Source organism: Vipera ursinii (assembly GCF_947247035.1).
Source record: "Vipera ursinii genome assembly, chromosome: 1".
Classification (NCBI taxonomy): domain Eukaryota; kingdom Metazoa; phylum Chordata; class Lepidosauria; order Squamata; family Viperidae; genus Vipera; species Vipera ursinii.
Window position 1 is genome coordinate 47,884,727 of NC_139512.1, and position 27,108 is coordinate 47,911,834.

Consider the following 27,108-nt stretch of genomic DNA (forward strand, 5'->3'; position numbering starts at 1 on the left):
AAACAGTCATAAGAATGTATAATAATATATAGATCTAAGAGATGAATGAAGGAGGGAAAACTAATATTAGCCTATACCCTATTCAGGTGTACCACCCAGGGCTGCATGGGAGGAAAAGAAAATTCATTCCACCCTTTTTACATGGGCTTAGTGAAAAAAAAGCCATTCTATTGCTTCAGAGAAGAAGGCAATTCACCTTTGGAAGGTACATTGGTGGAGCCAACTGTTATCTGACACTGTCAGATACCTGGAGCCAGGTTTCCTCAGCTACACTGAGAAGATTTCACTCACAGATTCTATCCTGATGCAAGAGAAGTCCAAAACAATCTGAGATCCACAGGTCAGCTTTCCAGAGACTCTAGCTCTGTAAGTTTTGTTATAAATAAATAAATAAATAAATAAATAAATAAATAAATAAATAAATAAATAAATAAATAAATAGCTAGCTAGCTAGCTAGCCATGGTGGAAATAACTGAAGATCAATTAAAAGATTATAAAATAGCATTTTTGTAGCATTTAATTTAGAAGGAATGACAAGGCTGCCTTTGAAATAAACTATAAGTCAATGCTCAGTTTAAATGTCCTCTTCTCTTTCCTGTTCTTTTATTCTCCTACTTCAACATATGAAGTCAGACTGGGTGTTTCTTGTGCTTCTTTAAATACCAAGAAGACAACAAAAGATATTTAAAACAACTCTCACTGATGTAGTTGATAGTTGTGGGAGGGAAATGCACCAAAAATAATAATGGGGGAAAGCCATAAGAGAGAAAGGGAGAGAAAAATTCTAGATAATAGTAATACCCTTTTTCTGTGTCACTCTCTGTTTTTTGAACATGCTTTCCCAAAGTTTGAAAGCATGTGTAAAAGACTGAAAAATGTGCATCTGAAATATCTAGTTTGTGGGGGGGGGGTTTTTTGGGGAACAACAAAGCAACATTCTTCCCTCCCCCTCCCTTCTTGTTCTAAGAGAGAGAGAGAGAGAGAGGGAGGGAGGGAGGGAGGGAGGGAGGGAGAGAAAGTTTTGAGAATTTTACTTTTCTATTCACTGTAGTCCTGGCCAAAGTAAAGCCCTCTTTTACATTGACGTCAAGATCTTTACTAAGATTAGGGTTTCATTTCTCTATTGCAGCAATTAGCCAGGGAATGTATAAAAGGCTTGAGGGAACCAAGCGAGGACTCCAGAGGGAAAAAGCACTTTGTACCACAGGCAGATAGTGAGAGGCAGAGAGAGACGGAAGAGTGGCAGGGGGAGAGAGAGAGGCTGAGCAGAGCCAGCCCAGCCAGCAAGGGAAAAGCAGAAAGTTTGTGTGCAAAGACTTTCCTCCAGAGCCCTCCCTTGACAGAAAAAAAAAAACATTATTTCACCTGATAGCTCCGGTAATAATAAGAATGAGAATACTACTGAAATAGGAGGAAAATTAGAGGAAAGTTAGCCTATTCCGTTTCAATTTTAGAATTATAGGCAATTGGCAGCCCGGCTGTCTCTCTCTCTCTCTCTCTCTCTCTTTGTATTTAGAGGACTGCAAAGGGCTTCTGGCTAAGTAAAAACAACAGTAGTTTGAGTTAGAGTTTCTGAAAAATTAAAAGCAGCTCAGGGTGGAAAAAACGTTCATGTTGGCGTGGTGCTTCCCTTTTCTTTTTCTTTTCTTTTTCTTTTAAGCGGCTCTACTGAAGTGAGAACTGAGCCAACTTTGAAAGAGAGCTAACGGAGCACTATGAATTTTTAAAAAGCCCTTTATCTTTTATTATTTTTTATTGTTGTTTTTCATGAGGGCGCACAGGGTATGAAGAGGGAAGTCAGAGGAACCCTTTGAAGAAGAAGAAGGGCAAGCAAGATGGGTCTGTTAAGCATTGACCTGTTGATCACACTTCAGATCCTGCCGGTTTTTTTCTCCAACTGCCTTTTCCTCGCCCTCTATGACTCGGTGGTCCTCTTGAAGCACATGGTGCTTCTTCTGAGTTGCTCCAAGGCTGCACGTGGTGAATGGCGAAGGATGCTCACATCAGAGGGCTTGCGCTGCGTCTGGAATAGCTTTCTTCTAGATGCCTACAAGCAGGTAGGTTTGTGGACAGGCATGGGCTGAAGAAGACCAAACATCTGAAGAGCAAAGAGTAAGAGGTATTAAGACAGCATGTGTGTGAAATTGATATAATGTTGACTAGATGATCTGTAAATATTACTAGCCTAGCCATTTAGTGCAGAATAGACTAAGTTACCATCTAATTTTGGGCTCATTTTTTCAGTGTTTTTTTATTAAGAGATATTACATTCACATTCTGATTTAATTGCTTGGGTCTAACTATACTGTTTTTAAAAACTTTTCTATAGTGCCCACTTCCTGACTAGTTAATAGCACTATATTAAGGTCTAAGCAGAGATTGAACTGTCTGCACTATTGCCTTTATTGGTGATTTTTTCTTTGTGCCCTCCAAACACATCTTTTCTAGTGCATATAAACACACACACACACACACACACACACACACACATACAGAGTGGCAAATTCTCATGTCTTTCCTTTGTGAATATAATGGTGAGTCCAAAGATATGTAGAACTTTAGACTTAATAGACAAACAAATAATCCCAATTTCTCATACTGCCAGCTATTAAAATAGAATATATTTATTGTTACTATTTAAAATGGTAGGTAGAATTAATAGGAAATCAAACTTCTTCACCTCACTATTTCCATCCGCAAAATGGAAGTAGCCAGACACTATTTTTCTGGCCCAATTTCCATTTTACAGATGGAAACAGTGAGGTAGGGAAGATAATTGTCAGTTATGGAACTAATACATATATCCATTGCAAGGAAGTGCAGGCTGTCCTTGCATTTTGCAAGAGGAGCATAAAAAAATTCAGAAAACTGTGTGCAAGGGTTTTTAATACTTCTGGTTAATAAACTGATTGGCTGATCCCCGCCTAAAAACATCACTGGGGGGGGAATGTGTCATATTGGCATCATTTTACTGCTTGTATTTCCCCAGTTGCTGACAAAGCAGAAAACTTAAATTTCTAGAAATTGACTTTGTGAAAAAGAAAAGCCATCTTCCAGCTAGCATGAACATTCCATATGGAATTTGCATACAAAATTCAAATAAGCCTTTGTTGTGTTACTTGAAACAGATAAATCTAACCTTTTCATTACCTTAGATAGGGAGACACTTGTTTTTTGTTGGTATCCAAGGTGCTTTCTATTTTTGCCAAAAGAAAAAAAAGCTATTCAGCAGATTTTCCCATTTTAGCCTTTTTCTGTGGTATACTTATACTTGTGAGGGACCTCTTGCACCATGGAGAGCTCCCATGGTAGTATCATCAAAAGTAAATTAGAGTCTTAGGTACCCCGGGATAACTCTCTTCATATGTTTCTCCTTAATAGGTAGAATTATTCTTGAATAAAATAACTCTCACAATTTTCAATAAAGATACACAAAACATTTAAAACTATACTTAATACTTTTCCGCTTCTGGGTAATCCAGTGGTAGGAAATATATTTTGCTAGAACGTTATTGGTATCTTGAAGTTTTGGAATATACATATTGAAACTCTTTCATTGCAGAATTTATACAGAAGGAGAAACTGTAGTGTAGACATTCTACAAGGCAATAGCGTATAGGCAGACCTATATACTACTATATACAATAGTGGACATTGTGTCGAGATTTCAGCTAGCTGCTTGGCATAACTTTCTGAGGAAAAAAAAGGCTTGAGACATTAATATTTGGTGGATTCACTGGGCTGATTATTTTTTCTCCAACAGACAGAAAGTATTGGTGTTAAAAAAAATGTCCCAGAGAATCAGATTTTATGAGTATTTAAAATTGCAAATATAAGGATATATTTGGAGATGTTTTAATATCTTGACCAATATTAAAATTTTGCTTGGAGTAGTAAAAAAAAACCCTGAGAAAGACAGTATTTGTCTTGTTTGAAGAGGTACATACCCCAACACTTTCTGAAGTAGTATAAATTCTGACTGTTTTGAACTGTGCACTTGAGCTAAAGTACTCCTATGGGCATCAGGTGCTCATCATACTTCTGAGGAGAATTGAGATATGCAATATATTATACTGGCTTTAATACAAAACCTGCAAAATATATTTTGTGATCTTGAATCCCTTCCTCCAATGCAGTTTGCAAGAAATGCAGCCTAGGTTTCTTGAATACTAATAGCTCCAGTAGACAAGCAAGCAAGCAAATATTTCACATCTTTGCCATTATGTTATTAAAACTCTTCTGTCTATTTCTTCAGTGCTTCCTGCTCCTACTCTGTAATATATTAACAAACACCTGTTGGTCAATGCTTTCTTTGAAGCACTTTTTGCATCTGAAATTTTCAGGCATTCTACCAAAAAACAATTACAAAAACAATATTTTGATTAGTACCCAACTTTGATGCGTAGATGAACATATGAAAATTATTTTCTTGAAAGCTTGCATATTCTAAATCAATCTGTGACCCCCATTCAATTTCTTCTATTTTATTTCCACCCCCCCTCACACACACACAAAGGATAGCTATTTCTGCAGCAGACATAAAGAATATCATAGAAGTACTGGAGCTGAGATTTCTTTGAAGGTCATACTATTCTGCAAGATGCTTATGGTCTACACTAGACAAGATGAGCAAAGTTCAATTTAATAACTCCCAGGGATGTTGGTATAAAAATACATCTTACAGTGGGATGGCTGTATTTTCCCTATAGCCTAGATCAATAAGGGGGGGGGAAAAGGATGATGTACTCATCTGCTTGAGTCTCATTTTCATAAAGTGTTTTCCATTTTTTACTCAACTGCACCAGTAATATGTTTGAGCAAAGCCCAGCTATCCTATTCCGCAGTCACCACAGTCAGACTATTCAGTTGCCTGTCAGAAAAAATGCTTTGTTTCCACCACTAATGGCAGCAGAAAACCAAGGATCTGTTTTCAGGTAGTCAATAGATCATGCCAATTAGCTGGCCAGTGGAAGAAGCCAATGATGTTTCCTCTGGCTCTGAAATTTTTTTGCATTTGATAAGTTTCTTGCAGCCAGGATGCTCGTCCTGCTCCAGTCTAATAAACTATGCAACAATCTAAGGCAAAAATACTATGAATTGGTTATTTGGTGAACCAAATAGGATCATTTCCTTATTAAAAGGCCAGGTACCCAAACTTGAAATACTCTTAGATCTGAAATGGAAATGGCGAAAATTTTCTATTAGACTAAAGTAACTTGACAATTGCTATCCTATCTGTAGAAAGCTGATTTAACTATAGTGACACTTGTATTCGTAATGTCTATGTAAGGTTACTGTAATATGATACATAATGAACTGTTCTTAATGTTAGTTTACAACTACAATTGGCAGGAAGAATGCGGTTGCTAGTTACAGATTTGAACATCTATTCAACACTGGTTATATTGGAGACCTGTTTGCCTCCAGGTCTTTTGCAAAATGCTGGTTTTCTTTAAAAAAATATTTCAGACCATGTAAATTGAAAGACAGACTGTATTTATTTCATCCTCTAGCAGCATTAAAATCAGTATCAATTATTATACTCTGATCCATCACAAAATCCCTTTAGGTGATAGACATCCAAGACAAGGCTTCCTCTATGGTGGCCCTACACTTTGGGAAGTCTTTTCCTATCACTGCAGTCTTTAAATAAATGATTTTTCTGTTCTGCATTTTATACTTAATAACAAAATGCTTAGCTACTGTTATATTTTATTCATTTGTTTATATCACCTTGTTAACTTCCTTGTGAGAGCAGGGTGCCAAGAAAGAAAGGCTAAAAGCTTTAAAATAAATTAATACTTTACACATCTCATTTTGCACTGGAGCATCCTAGACTATATATGAATATGATTTAGTAAAATAACTAAAAGCAACTGAGTGGATGTTCAGACTATATTGAGAGATCGGTAATTAACATTGTACTAACACCTGTTCTGAGTTGAGCACTTGTCTCTTCCTTTCTCTTCAGCAGGCTATCTCTGCAAGGAGCAGAAATGTGGAACTTAGTTGTGTTGCTAGAAAGCAGGCATAGTGGAGAAACTATGTTAGGAGCCATGTTGAATTTAAAATTCAAAGTAAAATAAGCCTATTGGCCAATACAATATGGAGCAATTTGTTGTTGAAACCGCTAGTTACTGATTCTGTTTTATTAGATAGAGTTATTGATGATTCCCTTCTATTTGCTCATTTTTCCCTTTCAGGTACCCAACTTTAGTAAGTATTTTCCACATTGAACTTTGTTGAACTTTGCTTTCCAATTTGAACACCTGCCAGGTCAGTGGGGTTTTGTTTTGTACTGTTCCCTCCTTATAATTTGAAAAGCAGCCCTAGTAGCCAAGCACACCCTATATTGAATAGAGAGGGGTTTTTTAATAACAAGATTAATTTGATAATTAGGGTTAATAGAGTTTATAGGGTTTATAACGCTAGGTCACTACACATTTTAGAAGACAAGGTCAAAGAAAGCGCTTGTTTCTGAGGGCACTTCATATACTTTAGTACTCTAAAAGGTACTAAACTATTGAAGGGTGCTATTAGAATGGAAAAGGAAGCTGTATTATATCATATATTATGAAAACATAATGCTTCTCCCCAGCTATTGTATACATACAAAATATCCACACTTGTCATCATTTCTATAAGTCATCCAATACAGAATTAATGCCACCATGTTTGATCTGTATGTAACATATATGTGTAGAAATTATACAAACAATATTCAAGTCATTGCTTGTCTTTTGTGGGAGCTGTAGATGAGGTAATGCCACCCTGTTCATAAGCTTGTGCTTCAGCCTTGCCTGGAATCTCATTTTATAAATTCCAGGAATAAAGATAGCAATAACATTAGGCAGGGATGCTATCTTTCTGTGACTGCATAAATAATGTGGCACATATAAATGTCCAGTTTCACAACACTTGCAAAGCAGATGTCTCATGCTAAGATTCAGTGGGAGGTTCAAAAATAAAAGTCTAGATTGAATTTTTATTTTATGGATAGGAGATGGAAAGAATGTGATCCTTAGCAGCTAGAAAAGGAAATGCAAGGAATCCAAAGGTTCTTGCAGTATACAGTATAATGAATTTTCCTTTCTTTGATCTTCAGGTCTGTATGAATTTTCCTGAAGTCCCTAATATATTTTTTTCTGCTCCTTTGCAAAGAAAGATTCACTCAGGCTTAAACTGGAATAGAATAAATATGAAAAAATATGACTTTTATTTATTTTGGGGGGGATCAGAGCAAAGGCCTATCTATTCCAGCACCCTATTTGGTCCCAGATCTCTGGGAAATCCACAAAAGAGAAGAGAAGCCAAAGCTCTCTGCCTTTTTTTATTTCTGAGAAACAAATGCTTCAGAGTCATACAAGTAGGAAAACATGATGCTGGCTATTCTATAAAGTCAGCATGACCTCAAAAGCTGACTTTGTAGTTGAAAGTAGAAGTACAGTAACAGAAATCAAACCCATGATTTTCTGCATGTGAATCATCATCACCTCAATTTTTATTGGATTTGGGATCACTACTATGGTCCTATGGCAATATATATTAAGTGGCAATGTAGCCACTTTATTTCTAGTTCAGTGATACTGCAGAGGACTAAAATAAACAAGGAATCATAGAAAATCATTGTAGCAGAAACCCATAAACTTGGGGAAGGCAATATCCCCATTAGCAGGAACTCTCTTATCATCCAGAGTTTCAAATTCCCTACTCCCTTTGAGGTTAAGATGCCATGGCACCATATCACATATCAAGGTTTTTAAAGAGAAAAAGCTCAGTTTTATACTTCCACTATATTTATTAATTTGTTGTGAAATCAAATGATGGGTTAATTGAAGGTGGTCACTAGCTAGATGCCATTTTTTATGGTTTCGTATTAATCACTTAGAGCAGGCATGTCCAAAGTCCGGCCCGCGGGCCATTTGCGGCCCGCGGGGCGGTTTAATACGGCCCGCAACAGCCCTCCCTGCTGTATGTAAATGCGGCCCTCCCACGGCCCTCCCTTCTGATTGAGGGCCGCCCCTTCGGGAGCTGCTCCCACCTCCCCCGCCGAGGGGCCGCCCCAGGAAGCGCAGGCCGGCCCAGCTGCCGCCCCCACCCCGCCAGCCAGGCTCCGGGGCTCCACGCGGCTTCCTCCGCCTCCTCCTCCTCCTCCACCAGGCCTGCTTGGGGCCCAGGGTGGCTCCAGTGCGCAGGGGAAGCGCGCGGAGAGCGGATCGCGCCCTCATCCCGGCCGGAGCGCAGCCCAGAGGAGGAGCCGCTGGGCCGGGCATGCCCTGAGCGGCCGGGGGTCTCCGGTCGGGCCATGCGGCACTGTGGGTGAGGCGGGGGTGGCCGGCGGGGGTCTCGGCCTGCCCGCCCATCCCGCTGAGCACCTTCCCTGCACGCCGCGGCTGCCCATGGCGGCGGCTCCGGCCCCGGCGGCGCTGGGGCTCCCGGGCGCGGGGGCTCCGGCGGTGCTGGGCTGGCCGCTCTGGTACCACAAGGACCTGAGCCGGGCGGCGGCCGAGGAGCTGCTGGCGTGGGCCGGGCGGGCCGGCAGCTTCCTGGTGCGCGACAGCGAGAGCGTGGCCGGCGCCTTCGCCCTCTGCATGCTGTGAGTCCGGGGACCCGCGGGCGCCGCCTTGGGGACGGGCCGCAGGAGGGAGGGAGGGGAGGGGAGGGGGCCAGGGCACGCCTGCAGAAGACTCCCCCCCGAGGCTGGGCATTCCATGGTGGCGGCCCCGGAGCCTGGAGCGGGGTCTGTCCAAGCCTCCGATTTCTTTCTTTTTTCTTTCTTTCTTTCTTTCTTTCTTTCTTTCTTTCTTTCTTTCTTTCTTTCTTTCTTTCTTTCTTTCTTTCTCTCTCTCTCTCTCTCTCTCTTCTTCCTCTCTCCTGCCTCCATTCTCTCTTCTTCCTTCCTTCCTTCCTTCCTTCTCTCTTTCTCCTTCCCTCCCTTTCTCCCCCCCTCCCTCTCTCAGCCCTGCCTGGCGCTGGACTCCCGGGGGTGACCTTCCGCCATGGAATCCGAGACGACTTTTTCAGCTGCAGAAATGTCAGCCTCCCGGGATGGGCTGGGCGACCCCCCGGCGGGGAGAGGTGACTCCCCTCCCCCTTCTAGTGGTTTTCCCGACTCCGGCCGCGCCGATCTGCCGCTCCTCCGGTGGGTTGAAGGGCCGGCTGCCTGGCCAAACCGCCATGATCCTTCCCCTCGCCCCGGGCTTGGCGCGGCGTCTGTGCCGGTGCAGCGAGGCTGACGGTGCGCACCTGGCCTGGCTGAGCGCATGGCGGTTCGGCCAGGCAGGAAAAGGTGCAGGAAGCGGCCGCCGCCTGGTAACGGCGCCCCGGCTCACAACATGGAGGCGGCGAGCAAGCGCGCGCTCAGGGCGAGGCGGCCGCGGTCCAGTGAGGGAAGAGCGCCGAGGGAATGGCCGGCCGGGCTGCGCTGCTGCCGAGCGAAGCTCGGCCGGGGCGCACGCTCTGCTCTGCCTGGTGCCAGCTCAGAGACTCCGCCCGCCAGGCCCTTCTCCCGCTCAGCCAGGCCAGGCGCGCACCGTCAGCCTCACTACACCGCCTCCACGTTGTGAGCCCGGGCGCCATTACCAGGCGGCGGTCGCTTCCCGCACCTTTTCCTGCCTGGCCGAACCGCTGCGCTCCTCCCCCCCGCCCCAGCCTTGGCGCAGCGTCTGTGCCGGTGCAGCGAGGCTGACGGTGCACGCCTGGCCTGGCTGAGCGGGAGAAGGGCCTGGCGGGTGGAGTCTCTGAGTTGGCGCCAGGCAGAGCAGAGCGGGCACCCCGGCCGAGCTTCGCTCAGCAGCAGCGCAGCCCGGCCAGCCACTCCCTCGGCGGTCTTCCCTCACCGGACCGCGGCTGCCTCGCCCTGAGCGCGTGCTTGCTCGCCGCCTCCACGTTGTGAGCCCGGGCGCCATTACCAGGCGGCGGCCGCTTCCCGCACCTTTTCCTGTCTGGCCGAACCGCCACGCTCCTCCCCCCGCCGCGGGCTTGGCGCGGCGTCTGTGCCGGTGCAGCGAGAGCGCGTCTTCTTTGCCACCGGAGCTGCCCCGGCTTCGAAGCCCTCTGGCTCCCCTGGGCCTTGGTGACATCCAGGGAAGGGCCGGTGTGTGTGTGTGTGTGTGTGTGTGTGTGTGTGTGCACGTGCGCACATTCTGTGTTTCACAGCCATTTTATGGGCTGGGATGTGGGGAGCTGGACAGGGGTAGGTAGGGCCCTGGCCTAGCAGAATTTGTGAAGTGGTGGAAGTGTGTGAGCTGTTACCAGACAGTCAAAGTAAGTTTGACAAGGTCAGACTCTCTGGTAACAGCTCACACAGTAAGTTTTTTTAAAAATTTATTTAAAATACATTGTGAAAACTCAGCTGTCAGTTGATCTTATGTTATAAAATGAAAAGTATGCCATTTGCAATTAACTTGGCATAAAATAATTCATTTGCATTTAATTGTAATTGTTCAAAGAATGTTCGGAAAAATGTTCGGCCCTCCAGCATGTTCACTTCATCCAATCTGGCCCTCTTTGAAAAAAGTTTGGACACCCCTGACTTAGAGAGAGCATTGATTAATTTAACTAGAAATTATGGTATTTATTTGTTAAATTTATATGTTATCTTTTGTTTTGGCATTAAGGAGCTATACATAAAGCTATCTCCACCTCCCCCACCCCCCACAACAACAAGTAGGGCTGGGAAGATATGACTGACCCAAATTCACCAGGTGAACTTCCATGGACTTGAATGTATCTCTCTGTTACAACTTCAACACACTAATGACTATACCAGACTAGCTCTCAAATGGATATGTCGAAGATATTTGTGAATCAGTGAAAATCAGTTTCTGAGGATTTCTGAAGTAAAAAATGGTAGCTTAAATTATAGTTTTATTCTTAAGAACCAGAGCCAGGAGTTCAGAAACCTTGATACAGCTGGGTGAAGAGAAAGTGCAGTATATACAGAGTGCATGTCTTTGTTTATATATGATTAGAGGTTTCTATCACTCTTCTTACATCTTTTCACGGTTTACTGAAAGCTCTATAATGATTGTGGCTACCTCAAACCATTCCTGAGATCAGAATCAGAAATGCTACTTGAGGATCTCGTTAACACAAGATCAAGTTGACCCCAGTCTCATCTTTATAGATCAGGAATTGAATCATTTTGTATGCTCAAGGTACAACGAAGCCTTTTACTGAAATTTAACCTAAAGGGCATTAAGCTAGTGAAATGTTGCAGCACAAATTTACTTAAAAGGGTGTACTTTTTTCTCTCATGGTTTGTAAGACTTCCAGGATTCAATGGTATGGGTGTACCCTGTATTTCAGATTAGGACATTCTTGTAAGAAAAATGTCTGAAGGCCCAGAAGACGATAATACACTTGCTCATCAGGCATGTGTAGCAGAAAGATTAACTCCTTGAAACAATAGTTCTATTCTACTCTAAACTCTGTTTCTCTCAGATCTTTTCTTAGGTGTCAACTGGAGTAGCAATTCAAGTTGCTTACTCTCTCAGAGCCAGAGCAGAAGAAAAATCTGGCAGCCAAGAGCAATTGTTCTGGGTTGGAACATCACCAGCAAATTGTTAAAGGGCAACTTTTGTTCCAGGTGGTGGTATATGTAAAAAATTTAGTTGGAAGTGGGCAGGGAGCAAGCCATGGTTTTCCAAACTTATTTAGCAGTCCCCTCACCTCTCTCAGTTGAACAATGCATAATTGCTGCTTTCAGAAAAGACTTAGAAGTATTTAAGGAACTGTAAAGAAAGTCAGTAAATTATCCCAACATTGGGGGAAAGATAATTTCAGCTGTCAATAATAACCTTGTAGAACTTCTCTCCTATGCAACACTTTCTATGTTTGTAAATGGAATGTAAAGCATTTTAGTGCCTTAGATTGATATATGATCATAAGCATGTATTGACATGGGGTTCTATGTAAGTTTGTGCTTTTGGAAAGTTGTCAGCATGTACAAGTCTGAAAAATAATTCTTGCTTAATGGCTATTCATGTTTTGTTTCTTGGAGAGGATGTCTCTGCAATAGTTTCCTAAATGACATCTCACTAAATCTCACTAATATGAAATATGATGAAATATAGCATCATTGTAGAAGCAATATGTATAGAGGAAATATTGTAAGGAATAGTGGATGAGATTCTTTGTATTGTATGCTTAGTTGGTAACAGTGGCTAACTTCTCTAGAGATGACATTCAGAGCCATGTACAATGTATATTGCAAGAGAATTAATCTTAGTAGAATATTCAGGCATACATATTCACAAACTATTTCTGAAAAACAAGACCTCAGATTGTTTCTCATATTGCTTTGATGTAGAATAGGATCAGTTTATGTCATTTCAAATAATTTACAACTTGCTTGAGTTTCTTTGATACTGTTTTTGACAAAATAATATAATTCCTATCTTGAAAATGATAGGAAAAATGACAACCTCATTTTTGGCTGAAATTATTATTTGAACTATGGAAATGCTCCATGCAATTTTCAATCAGTTACCAAAAACAGTAGAAAGTTTTCCCATCATTTGGAAGCAAGAAGAAATCAGAAACTGCTGTAAAGAGTTTGAGATAGGCTTAATTTTATGTTCTTAAACTGCATTTCCAAACTTCATTACAACTCTACACTTTAGCCCTCATTCTCTATAAAAATGTTAGGTGTATCCCCTGGTCATCAAAAATTTCCATCTTTGATTTGAATCAAGAAAGTTCTGAAGTCTTCATAAAACCGCTTGCTCTTCCAGATGAAACATAAGAAGCTTTAGCATTCAGGACCACTATGTGGTTACCATAAGGAATCATTTGAGCCACTGGGTGGTGTCAGTAGTGTGGGAGAGAGATGTGGTGATTCTAGCCTCTGGTAAGGGCAAGGAGATGCCATTTCGGAAAAAGTATATTTCCACTCATAGCTTCCAGCATCTAGCTCTTTAGAGGTGTGGCTTTCCAGGAACTGTATATAATGAATAGGGCCACCGAAGAGCACAGCAAAATTGTGGGTCCTGTCATAGGAAAAAACAACACAATAGTAGCTATGAACTATTCTCATGCCAGTGGCTGTGAAAATTTGGATGAATCATTGAGAAATGACAGGCTGCTAAGAACTTGGATGTCTGTGAATGGAATGAAATAAAAGTGTAAATCTTCAAATATTTCTGACTGCTCAAAGGAATTCTGAATATAACCCTAATATATTATGTCTGGATTTAAGTGACTGGTGCCTGAGCCCATTGATTATTTGGCAACATCTCTTTTCTGCAAGGAACTGACACAGCTTGACAGTCTAAACCCTATGAAGAATTTGAAAAGACTTAAAGTTGTTCCTTGAAGAGGGATGAAAATTGTGTAAAGGTTAGGATATTTTGTTCATGAATGCTACAGTGGCAAATTCTAATTCCAGTCAGTGATTTATGAATCAGACTCTTGTGTCCCTGCCTCTGACACCTCATTTTTCACTTTGCCTGCATAAGCAAGCCAATCATGGTCTTGTTACAGAATATAAGTTTAAAAAGAGATTCCTTAGACTTAGAGTGTTAAATAAAACTGCATATTGAACTGTATTTACAAAGCAACTTTCATCTAGTAGGGTAATGGCAATGATCTAGGGCAGAAGTTCCCATTCTTGGTAGCCAAACTATCTGTTGCTCATATAGGTAAGATTCACTCTGTTTTGATCTGAATTAGGTTAGTCCTGAGACAAATAAATGATAGTGCGACTTTATGAGTTGTGTAATTGGCCTATGGAATTCACTGCCACTAGATCTGATGGTATTTAGATGTATGTAAAAAAAATGAGGAATTTAGCAGAAGCTGTCAGTATAAGCTATATGTGTCCCAGTACATTTTAAAACTATGTAAGCAACAGCTCACCTTGTAGCATTCAACTATCCATTCATCCTTTTCACTGGACAATCTTCAGTGGAGTGAAGAAGAGAAGTCAAAGAAAGCATGAATAACTTGAACTGCTACTTTCAGTTCAATAGAGCTAGTGGTGGAAGAACAACTTGCTGTCTTCCCTATAGAGGAGTTCTATGTGAGAGAGAAACTTTTTGATAGAGCCTCCATGATAGACTATGTAACTAGCTTGTTAGAAAAAAAGTCCATGGTTATAGGAAAGGAAAGCTCGAGCCAGAAATATTGCGTGTGAGTGAAATTTCCTGGGTTTGCTTCTCATAACTGCTCTCTTGCTGCCTTTGTCTGTAATTTCAAAAGATGTTTGGCAGAGAATTTTTTTTTAAAAAATTATTTATTTTGGATGACATTTCACTGTGACGCGTTGTAGGTATTTTTCCAAGAGCTAATTCCACTTCAGTAATGAATGACAACAACAAAGAAACCAAACAGTCCCTTGAAATGGATGTCAATCCCATCTCTCAACTTGTTAGAATAAAGATGACCTTTGGGAATGTTACAGCTTCATCAAGACCAATTAGCAGGAGATGCAGCCAGTTTTGTCTAAGCATTAACTACTAGTCAGGATTGGCTTTTTGGAGTGGCTAATGCTAGCACAGAACAAGGCACCGACCTAATTACTCTGTTGCAAGAGCAGAAGAGGCCTTGTGAATGTTTGCTTGGCAAGCCTGTCTCATTAAGGATATTTTTTTCCAAGAAAACACAAGGACTTCTAACAGCAAAACAATAATAATAATAATATGATAACCTGTGGCCACAATATTTCTTTTGCTGATGTGGGAAACTCAGTGATGCTATCCATCCTAGGGGATATCTTGGTTGCTTTCCAGATATGTGATGACGTGAAACTGGTATTATTTATTTGCCAAGTCAGTTGTGATCCCTTGATTGGAAGGCAGTTGTTAAATATTCCTTTGTTAGAACATAATTAAACCAATGTCTTGGCACCAAGAAAGTTTGATAAGTGAAAGAACAATGATAGCAAAGATCCTGGATACAGGGTGGTCTTCTTCTTCTTCTTCTTCTTCTTCTTCTTCTTCTTCTTCTTCTTCTTCTTCTTCTTCTTCTTCTTCTTCTTCTTCTTCTTCTTCTTCTTCTTCTTCTTCTTCTTCTTCTCCTTCTTCTCCTTCTTCTCCTTCTCCTCCTTCTCCTCCTTCTCCTCCATCTCCTCCTCCTCCTCCTCCTCCTCCTCCTCCTCCTTCCTGATTTTAAGTTCCCAAATGTTAAAGAATGGCATTAAATATTGCTTAGTGAAACCTTCAGAATGGAAGTATTATCATATCAATCTTACTTTTTATAATTTGGAAAAGCAAACAGGAAGCCACAACTGACAGAACTAGTTTTATATTTAATACAAATGGAGTGCCAGTTTGTTCTAGTGATTAAGGCACCAGGCTAGAAAAAAGGAAGACTGAGTTCTACTCCTGCCTGAGGCATGAAAGCTGGTTGGGTGACTTTGGGCGAGTTAGTCTCTCTCTCAGCCAACTCACCTCACAATGTTGTTGTTGTTTGGAAAATAGGAGGAAGGAGTATTAGATATGTCCACTGCCTTGAGTTATTTATAAAAATAATAAAGGTGGGATTAAAAATGAAGAAATAAATAACTATAGGATAATCCTGGTATTGATTACATGGAGTGGTATATTGTCTTGGTCCTGGACATATATGTAGCATGGTCTCTAGAAGCTCACAGGATGATTTAGAATTATCCGAAATCACTAAATTGGTGTGGCAGGAAAATAGGAGAAGGAAGGTGTATATGCCATTTTGAGCAAAAATCTCAATAAAAATCAATGAAAGAAACAAGATATGTTAAAACATCAATCGTTATACCAGGGTACAGAACCAAACTTCATATGAATAATAGTATCCTCATTTTAGGATGGCATATTTATACTACAGAGAGAAAGAGAGTGAGGGAGAGATAGATAGATAGATAGATAGATAGATAGATAGATAGATAGATAGATAGATAGATAGATAGATAGATAATTAGAGATAGACTACAGCAATGTTCTAATTAGCACGCAAGTTAAGTGTGAGCTGAATGATACATCTATTAAGTGGATCCACAGTTCATTTGCAAAGGATACTTTAAAATGTTTGTCATATCCTTATCTAATTAGAGGCAGGTTTTAAATGAGATGCCAAAAAGTGCAGTCCTGGACCAGATACTTCCCACCAGTTTTATTAATGAATTGAATGACAAGGTGGAGAAAATGCTTATTAAATCTGGCTATGACACTTAATTGGATAAGATAATTCAAATCCTTGAAGAGATATGACATTCAAACATCTTGATAGAACTGAGAAAAATGGATTAAAAAATAAACCAAGAAAGAAAGGTTTTTCAAAAATAAATTTTAGGAAAATGAAATAAATGCATCGCAATAAGATCAAGGATACATGCTTGGCAACAGTCCATGTCCAAAAGACCTTGAGTTTGTAGATGATCATAACCTGAATGAGAGTCAGCAATATAAGGTGTCTGCAAAATAGATAAATACATGCATACATTTGAGGCTGTATCAATAGTACAATACATTAATCATGATAATCATTCCATTTTATTTTGAATTAGTCACACTTCACCTCACCTATGCAGTCCAGTTTTGAATACTATACTTTAAGAAGATACAGACAAATTAAAATGGAACCAAAGAAAGGCAAAGGAAATAACCGGGGAGTTAGAAACTCAACCCTAGGGAGGGAATTAAAGAAATGAAAATGTTTAGCCTTGAGAAAACTAAGGGAATTCATGATAGCAGTCCTAAATGAAAAGAGTATGTCACGGTCTGTTTCTAAATTCCATTAAAATGATTAAGGAGAGATTCTATCAGGATCATATGTGAGTTTTCAATATTTCTACATTAATGTGACCTAAAATGTGTTCTGTTCTCCATACAAGTCTTAACACTAAAGAGGACCCATTTAAACATATGAATCAAAAATATTATACTTCTTTATTTTTAATTACTCATTAACACCTACTGTGACATGAAACACTCCATACCAGGGGTAGGCAACCTCGGCTCTTTTATGACTCATGGACTTCAACTCCATGAGCATAGCTGGCTCAGGAATTCTGGGAGTTGAAGTCCATGAGTCATAAAAGAGCCGAGGTTGCCTACTCCTGCTCTATACCATCACAATGTATTTGTTGAGGGAAATGATTTGTACTTGATCTCCCTGAAAAATGGACTGGTGGAATCTATAGTGCAAAATGTTTTATGACCCTTTCCAGCCTGGTGAGCATCAACAATCAAAAACCTCATTTTTTAATACTGTGACTTATATTTTGATACATAAATTTAAGAAATAAATAAATATAATACATTTATTATGAAATTCAGCATTCAATAGTGACTATTCAGGATTCTGTCCTTTACATATGGTAGGACCTCCCACATTCATACTTATTTTTGAGACAAGTTTTATTGAACTTTTAATATTTACATAAACATGTATTTGTGAAACAGTATGGTGGTTGAGTAGTTAAAAGAAGAAATAACCAGTTGTAAATAGTTCAGGTTACATCAACAGAGATGCCCTCTCTACTTCCCTTAGTTATTACATAGTCAAAATAGGCAAGTTAGTACATTTCTAGTTGTAACCTAGTCAATCAACAAAATTCAAAATATATTTTCAATAATACATATCAATATCCTGTTTTTAAATTTTGTCTAATTGCAATAGGATATTCTAGAGTGGCCTATAGTATATAGGAAAAAGCTTAATTTTTGGGTAACCCACAATTCCCTATTTCAATAAAAAATAATTATTTTGTCTACAAAACTTATATTGTTCATTACAAAGCATTCTTATATTTTACCATTAAAGTCTAATTTTTATCTTAACAAATCACCAGATATTAAAAATATGTTTTTTGCCTTAACCATTCAACAATTATTAAAATACTATCTTTTATATATAAAATTCTAGATTCTATACTATGATTCAAAAGTAACCACTGAATATTCTGCAAGTCATCTTGACCGTGGATCAATTATTAAACTGCTATCTTTTGATATGTCATTCCAAGTTCTAAGATATAGTTCGGAGTTATATTCTAAAAGCTTACATTTGTTTACCTTTACAGATCTAAAAGCTAAATGTAAAATCAGTTATATTTTGTTTTTTGGGATTCCCCTTAATCCATAAAAGAGATATTTTTATAGTCTATCTTTAGGAATCCCAAAAGAGAAACAAGTTCAGGTTTGTTTTTTTTTAATCTAACTCTTGCCTTCCTTTTGTGCCAATCATGCTTCCCTCTTGGCATCTTTAAAATCTCAAATGTATCTTCCTTTCTTCCTATACCCCTTATTTGAATCCAGGGAGCGTATCCAAATGTCAGTTTTGCAAGGAAGATGCCCCCTTTGTAACTATTGTATTTTTGCTTTGATAATTCAGTTTTTGATGGTTGATATAATATAGTTGTCATTAAATCAGTCAAATCTTTTTGTTCTTCCAATTCTATCTGAGTTAGGTAGAAAGTAGTAGCTGGTATTATAATTGTCATTTGATTAATTGAATTCTTAATATATTGTATTTGAAGGCATTTAGTGTCTTCACTCTTGGTGTTGTTTTCTTCAGGTGCTGCTGCTTTTTGGGTTGCAAGTTTTGTAGTTGCCATTAAAGTTTGGACTTTAAGGTCTTCTGTAAAATCAAAAATTGATTTGGTGGCTTTAAATTGTCAGATTTTTCTTGCAATTTGGCTTTAATTTGCTCTGTCATTGCCAAAATCATGTCCAATATCAGTTTATAATCAAGTGGTGGGATATATTCATCCATTTTGTTGTTGTTTGCAGTTAAATCTTCCATGCATGTCCGGAAGTGCCACGCACGCAAACCAGAAGCCCCACATTCATACTTGATTATCATCTCACTGATTGAAACACCTGTCTCTAATTTCCTGTTCCAATGAGCTCTTAATCCTACAAATTCCAATGAACTGTTAATCTTATAAATTCACATAGTTTCGCCACACACAAATAAGTAGTTTTGGATCATTTTCCTCAAAGAATGGAACAACAAGATGATACTATCTCTGTATAAAAATACATGTGCATTCATGTTCCCAACTAATATGTCTAGCATTTCTTAAATATCTATTCATCTATAATGTGATTACAAGCAAACATTGATCGACACTGGACTATGAAAATGAGTTTCAGTTTTCAGTAAAAAATCTATAATATTGTACAATATGTATGTACAGTATGTATATACACACGTTACATATATAAAATTTAGTTTTCACTTTGTTGTTATGAGGTACTGAGTGTAGATTAATGAGAAAAAAATTAATTTCAACAACTGTAGCTGCAGCATAACAAAATTGTGGGGTATGAATACTTTCTGAATGCAGTATGTGTGTGTTATAAATAGTTGAGTATTTTTAAAAAAAATGTGAAGAAATAATTATATGTCTTGGAAATATTAGACTTGCTATTTAAAAAGACTGATTCTTAATCTACTAATGATATTAGTATCTATGCCAGAGTAGAGTAGAATGGTTGTCAGATAACTAATGGAAGAAAGGAAATGTATCTAGAATTTACTTCTGAATGGGCTCAGAGGTAGAAGAGCTAAGAGTTATTTGTTTAGTAAGGGGAACAATGCAAGAGAAATGGCAGCAAATTATAATAATTGATTATATTTTTGTTTTAATCAATAGGTGAAATTGGGTGGAGAGGCTCCCAATTCCAATGTCATCCACATACCTAATGGCACTGCTGAAAGCAGCAGCAACTGCAGATGGAAAAGCTCCATGGGAAAGTACGGTACTGAATGCCATCTCTTAGACTTTGCCAAATCTGAGCGCCCACTTGTAATCAACTTTGGGTCAGCTACCTGACCTCCTTTCACAAACCAGCTATCTGCCTTTGGCAAGTTGGTGGAAGAGTTCTCTAGTGTGGCTGACTTTCTGTTAGTCTACATTGATGAGGCTCACCCATCAGATGGCTGGGCTGCTCCTGGTATCTCATCTTCATTTGAAGTCAAGAAACATAGGAACCAAGATGACAGATGTGCTGCTGCTCACCAGCTTCTAAAGAAGTTTTCTTTGCCACCACAGTGCCAGATAGTGGCTGATTGCATGGACAATAATGCCAATGTGGCTTATGGGGTCTCCTTTGAGCGGGTATGCATTGTACAAAGACAAAAAATTGCTTACCTGGGGGGAAAAGGCCCTTTTTTCTACAATCTTCAAGAGGTTCGACTTTGGCTGGAACAAAACTTCAAGAAAAGATGAAATCCAAATTTACCAGATATGAAGTCAAGAGGACTGTCCTTTTAAAATAATGCAAAAAGAAAACAAGTTGGATTTTGTTTTGAATGGGATTTTTCTGCCTTTGGGGACAAAACAGGCGTAGTAAAATGTGCAAAGTGGTTACAAACAACATTGAATTCTCAGTAGCTCTCTAAAAAAGGAGCTGGGATTTTTTTTTCCTTCCATAGAACAATACTTCTGAGATTTTTATGCCATGAGATAGTAGAAGCACCCAAAACCATTATTTCCAGAAAGTTTATGAAGAACGATATATCACACCCTGAGATAAAAAGCACTTTGTCCTTCAGAGATTGTCCTGTTACATTCCATCATAGCATGTTCAGAATCTAAAGCTTGCCAGGATCACAAAATAATTATTTTAGTTTGTTGTAGTGAGGTACCATTTGGTAGATATTCCAGATTCCAACATCTACTGTTAATTGAATAGCTAATTGCCTTATTAACTGCAGAAAATAAGAACTGGTATTCACTCTGCTATAATAGTTTTTTTGTTTTTGCAATGTAGTATAGCTGCAATTTAGAAATCTTTTACTTTGATTCTCTCTCTTTCGGTGCTTCAAAGACAAAGAATTCTGTAAGAGCAGGTTATACCCTAACTCTGCATTGCATGATTAAGCTCAAATATCTCCTAGCAACAGTCATTGTAGAAATTACTTGAGCAGCTCTGAATCTTAGTTTATACCACCTAAACTGAATTTCTTAATAATTTTGAAGTAGTGAAGACTATTGTGTTTTGGGCCAATTCGGACAATCTAGCTCGAATGGATTTCTACCATTTGTGTCTATTAAAGAAATAATTTCTGTTGAAAAACTTGTCTAAATCAACTGACGGTTTCTTTTGTCTGCCCCAAACCCAGTTCTCAGAATTTTGCTTTGAAAGATCAGTATTAGACTTATTATGTTTGAACCTGGATATATCCAGGACAGTTATGCAATCAGGTCTGCAATTGATTCCTCATATTCCATTCCTATAACTGTTTTGTGAAAAACATGCTTCAGTAAACATCAGTTATTGCAAAAAAAAAAAAAGCTTGTGCTTTCTGCCAGAATAAACTAATTTTTGAAAGTAAGCTCTTCAGGTGAAAAATATTAACACTTGAAGTATTTTCTTAAAGTAGCCTTTAAGGCACATCTCATGACAATCTCATTTCTCATTATCACATTATTTGGGGTAAAAACACAAGGATTTCAGAGGGTGCAATACTATCTGTAAATCTTCACCCTTTTCTGATCCCACATGAAGCTTTCAACTGGTGGATCATTACAAGTGAAAAAGTGGCTGTGATCTTGGAAGTGGCATGGGTTGGCACTTTGTATTGGATCACATAAGGAACAATTGTGAGAATATTACCTTGCATTCTTTCTGCACTGAAGTAATGTCTGAGCAATGTATTCCAAGGTTATCTCTGTGTAAGAAAAAAATATTGTGTATATCCACAATATTTTGGGAACATTGATGGGAAAATACCCAGAATCATATCCAATATAGAAACAAACTTGTTTTATGTTAATTCTGGATGCATGTATGGAAACTATCAGGTTTACTTGCCTTTTTTTTTTTACAAATTCAACAACAGTGCAATTAATATTAGCTGTTAGTATATCTTTTTTTAAAAAAAAATAATTTATTGCATTTAAAAATAGTGCAAGTGGTGTATCTTTCTGTTAGGATAAAGAAGACATAATGAAAAGGGGATGATGTTCTATTTTATTGGGACCGAGATTTTATTCATAAATTAATGTGATTGACGATGCAATTCTTGTTGATGCATTGTTTGCCCTTCTACCTAATAACCTGCATTATTGTGGTTAGCTTTTAACCACATTAATTTAATGTGAAACAGATTTCAGCTTTAGGACTGATGAACTGCAGAGCAGCAGAAAGCTAAATCCTTTGTTCCCCTTCCATTTTTAAAGAAATAATTTTCCCTTAAATATTAATTTTGGCCTCATGGCTACTATCCCTCTTCATCTGCCTGTCTCTCTACCCCACCCATTTAATGGGTGATAAAAACAGAAGGAGTTTTAATGAAACAGTTGGGAGGTTCAAATTTGAAGGAGGAAGACAAAGTCGAATGGTTTTGAGAGCAAGGCTTGGTAATATTTTCCTGAAAGATGCATTGAAAGAAATATAGTGAGTAGAGTTGCCCTGTTAGCACAATGGATCCATTTGCCCATTTTTATTCAAAGTACATAAAAATTGTGAAAGAAAAGAAAGGGTAAAAGTCCTTTCCAGGGAAGGGCAAGAATACATTAACAAGCAATTAAATTCCACAAAGACTTAAAATTCCTTTAAGTTTTCACTGCTTCCTTATGGAACCATTGTTTGATGTTGGTCAAGAATTCTTCTAATATACAAGACAAATTTTAGATCATGTTCCCCTCCAATGAATGGATACAAACTTGACAGTGGGGTATGAATACTACTTTTTCTATGTCCACTTTTCTTTGCTTCCCTTTTACAGGTATACAACACATGGGCACACAATTATAGAGAAAGATATCAGAAGAACTGAGAATGAATGTACTAAAAAGCTGACAGATGGAGCATGAGGAGGTGGCATATGTTGTTACAGTTTGAAAAAATTAAGGACTTGGTGAAGGTATAGAGGCAGACAGTTACAGGAAAGTAGTATTTTAATTTAGGATGGGGTTCATTGCTAAAATATGAATCAAGCAATAATTAATATAAATGAAATGATCATTTTTTCAAACAGTAACCTGTTGGCAGGGATGCAACACATATTTCTTAGCAAATGATTTCAGTGGAATTCTTTTAAAAATGATCTTCCAGTGAACAGATTCCCTAATGTTTCCCTTAAATTGTTTTTTTTTTACTTCTCCTTACTTTGCCATTATAACATGCAGGTAGTTCTTGACTTATAACTGTTAATGGAGCCTGGAATTTCTGTCATATGGCATGTTGATTGTAAGTCAAGGTCACCACTGGACAGAACTAATTTTATGACCATTTTTGTGGCAGTAATTAAGCAAAAGTGGTCATAAAGCAAACCCTGCAGCCATTAAGTGAATGCTACAGTTATTAAGCAAATACCATAGTTGTTAGGCGAACTGTTGTCAGCAATGGGCAGTTTTTGCTGGAAACCAGTGGTAAATGCTGATTTCTGGCACAAAAAAAGTATAAATCACAGTTGTGTGATAATGGGACAAATAGCCATAATGCAGGAGAGTTCCAAATGCCCAAAACACAATAGTTGACTCCTGGGGGGAGGGGAGGGGCAGTCAGAACTGCCCCCTCCCCCCATCAAAACTTCAAACCTTCGAAGTACCTTTCTGGAGGTCCATTGTAACTTTTGTTGGTAATTGACTGGTCGTAAGTCAAGGACTACCTATATAAGTTATCAATTGAAGGCCTTATTTCTATTCATATTCATTTAATAGTTTGGCACATAATTCTAGGTGAATTACACTTTGGGATTGCTATCTAATCCACTTAGTGTAGCATTTTGCTTCAGACAGCCTTTTTACTTAAGGCTGAATCCCATTAAGGCTCAGTCCAGAACAATCATTGTGCTGATAAAGAGGTTTTCCCTACTGCATGTCTAATAATAATTAACTTTTAAACCAGAATGGCAATTTAGAGCTTGAACTGAGTTTATTTGTTAGTCATCCAGGTGCCATAAGACTCCTGGTTGCTTCTGAAATCCCATTCTCTTACTATGTTTATTGACCCTACATTTGCACATCTTAAAATGACAAGAATCTTCTCTGATTAATTGATATAGCAGTCTGAGAAAACCAGTTATTTATTTGATCACATCTAAATTTACTAGGTTATAGAATGTTGTCATCTTTTTAAGAAAAAGAAATATTTAATGCACCTCTATTTTTCCACTGGGATGGAAATGAAATAAGCAAAACAAAACAAAAGCACTATTTTGGATGGAGACAAAAAATGCCTTAATTTTTATGCTCTTCTTTGTATTCATTATTTGTTGCATGAGGTGTTTTTTTTTGAGCATTGCAAACCTTCATCCTCCTCCCCTTTAACTCTCTTTAATATGACAGTTTTATAAGAGAGAAAGACCAAAACATTTTGTTTGATTGCTGGAATATGCCTTAACTCAGATAGACTGAAAATGGCTAACCTTTAATATAATGTAGCACATTTAAAATCATACAGAAATTTTCATTTAGTGCATCAACCAGTACCATGATTATGACAAAGATACAGAATAACAGAATTGGAAGGGACCTTGGAGGTTTTCTAGTCCAACTTTTTGCTCAGAAGGAAACAATATCATTTCAGACAAATAGTTATCCAATCTCTTCTTAAAAACTTCTAGTGTTGGAGCATCCACAACTTCTGGAGGCAGGTTGTTCCATTCATTGTTCTAAATGTCAGGAAATTTCTCCTTAGTTCTAGGTTACATCTCTCCTTAATTACCAACCTAGAACTAACATTTTAAAGCTCTGTGTCCTAGTACTTTTCTTCCCTTCCCTCTTAAAAAGAAAGAGAAAAATATATAGAGGAGAATATATTTCTATCCCAGACAAAACTGTTAGTGAAAGGAATACTGAGGTTTTAGATCCACATTGAAAATAGCAGCCCTTTGATTATCATGACTTTAAAATAAAATATACATCTGTCAAATTTTAGACAGTTAAATTTTTTGTGTATATTTTAAATGTTTCTCAAACAATATATGTACAAGCAGGATGGACATAGAATGGTGTTCCTACATTCCATTTTATTATTCAACTGCATTCAAAGAACCTCCCAGAGATCAGTGTGGGACTTACCTTCACCTCATCAAAAAAGATAACTCTAAGATAAGAACATTGCCTTCATTTTGGAATAATTCATTGTCAGGGAATATACTTTGCAGTTCTTCTATGTTTTGAACTAAGCATTTGGCAAAAGCAGTAACTTGAAAAATGTCATGCAAAGCTACAATTTTGCACTCAAAGTTGGCACTGAGCCTGGCTAATCTTTAAAAGTTTGGTGTAGTCCAAGGGGATTTAGGTCTTTTCTCCAGCCCTTAGTGAAGTGTTTTCCTTCTGGCCTCAAGAAGAGAGAAGATGTTTCTTTGCAAAAATCACTGCCTCCAAACTTCCAAAATGAGTTGCTGCCCTCATTTTGTTGTGGGAGATTCCATGGGAAAAGATTGTGATAGCAGTAGGTGTAGGTGATAGGAGTAGGTGCAGGTGATAGGAGTAGGTGCAGGGAAGAGGATCTTTGTCTCCTCAGGATTTTTACTTTCCAGCAAGTGGAGAATCTAGGTAGGAATTCCAACCTTCTGGGATGCCTTCCAGATCTCTATTCTGACCCAAGCTAGAAAAAAAAGAGAAAACAAATGTGGGCTGATGGGAAATTATTTCCCTCCATAGTCACAGTAGACATGGCCAATGAAGCACAAGGCTCTGTGCTTGGATAGGACAGGGCTCTCCTGCAGTGGACCTATTAGAGCCATGCAGATTGTCAATTTTTCTCAGGCTCCTCCTGTTAAAATCAGAATGTTCATTTGGGAAATTGCATTGCATTTTCCAATGGAAAACGTGACTTTTCCATCAGATCACTGATCCAGTTTCAGTCTGCCTCAGTCTCAGTCTGACACCAAGATGGAGATTCCATTGGGAGGATATATCCTCAACATATAGTTAGCAGGCCATCTCAATGTTGAGTCAGGGAAAATGCGTGGATGAGACCTCAGTCTTATCCAGAACAGTCTGACTTGAAATCAAGTATGATCATAGCTAGATCCAAACCATTCTACACAATGGCAGATCTAGTATTCAGTCTTAGATGCCACTTAGGAAACAAGCTCTGTTTTGTCTTGTATTTTGAGCTCTGTGAAAATATAATCTGTGAAAAACCGATTTCATGCCTCTTAACATTAGACTAGCAGTATACTTTGCTTATATTTTACACTGACAACAAGGCACATCATTGAATCAGATGCGTAATATTTTTAAAAATAAAATATACTATAAATCTGAGAGAAGGCTTAAGGTGAGATCCCTTATATGAAGGGTATTTGGTAAAGTATATTTTTGTGAGCTTATTTAGTGTCCTGTGTGATCTTTTGTGTTGGCAGATGTTGGCTTTAGATTTTTAAAACCTACATTCAATAATATAACCAAAGCAATAAAAGATGTATCAGGTAGGGAATACAGGCCAGTCATATTCATTTCTTTACCATAATCAGCTCAGAACCCATATTGACCAAACTTTGGCTGGACCCAAGACTTGGTTTGCAAAGATGAGAAGTTTGGATGAAGCAGAGGTGCTGGTGTTTTCATGAAGATCACTAACAAAAGAGTACCATACTCAGTTGATGATCAGATGCTTTCTATACTGGCATTTCTGTTTTGTTCTTATATCTGTGGGTTTAGAAATGTGGATGTGTTTGAAATACATTTGATATGAGTCCTGGGTCAATATGGTGGAGAACCTTTGTTTATGAATATGCATGTTTTATTCTTAAATGTCATAAATACTCTCTGTAGAAAAATGAGCAAAACATGTTACAATATTGGTGCTGCGTGGACCATATACTTTATAGAACTGTTTTTTCTCCTTGTATTTTAATAAAAGTGGAAGAAAAACAATAAGTACTCTCTCTCCTTTTTAAAATTATTGTATATTTTTGAAGGCAAGATGAAAACAATATCCACTTTATATTGTACACGTTTTGCAGATTTGGGTTGATTTGGGATGATTCAAAAGTGGTATTATAGATTCATTTGATGTAAATGAAAAAAGAAAATAGAATAGCTGGCTGAAGCCCAATTCATTCAGATTTAATAATCAAGGCTGAAACCATAGTGGGTAAATTAATGTGGGTGTAGGGGGGAGGCTTTAGATGCCTCTTTATCAAGGGCTAGAGGGAGATGAAGGAGGCAGCAGAAGAGATGAGTGACCTCTCTAACAATAATATATTTTTAGCTA

The 27,108-nt window shown here is 38.5% G+C and overlaps 1 protein-coding gene across 2 annotated transcripts; it reads left to right on the forward strand.

Annotated features, from left to right (window-relative positions):
* Positions 1 to 1,146: 1,146 nt before the first annotated feature.
* On the forward strand, positions 1,147 to 26,762 carry DIO2 (iodothyronine deiodinase 2; the record flags this gene model as incomplete). 2 transcript variants are annotated; one of them, XM_083375618.1, is made up of 2 exons in its annotated part: positions 1,147 to 2,058; positions 19,581 to 20,156. In XM_083375618.1, exons 1-2 carry the CDS (start codon positions 1,837 to 1,839, stop codon positions 20,154 to 20,156), a joined length of 798 nt encoding a protein of 265 aa, XP_083231744.1. In that variant the 5' UTR covers positions 1,147 to 1,836. The 2 variants fall into 2 exon arrangements, with proteins under 2 accessions (XP_083231744.1, XP_083231743.1); XM_083375617.1 differs by having other exon boundaries at positions 1,150 to 2,058; positions 19,581 to 26,762.
* Between the last annotated feature and the right edge of the window lie 346 nt (positions 26,763 to 27,108).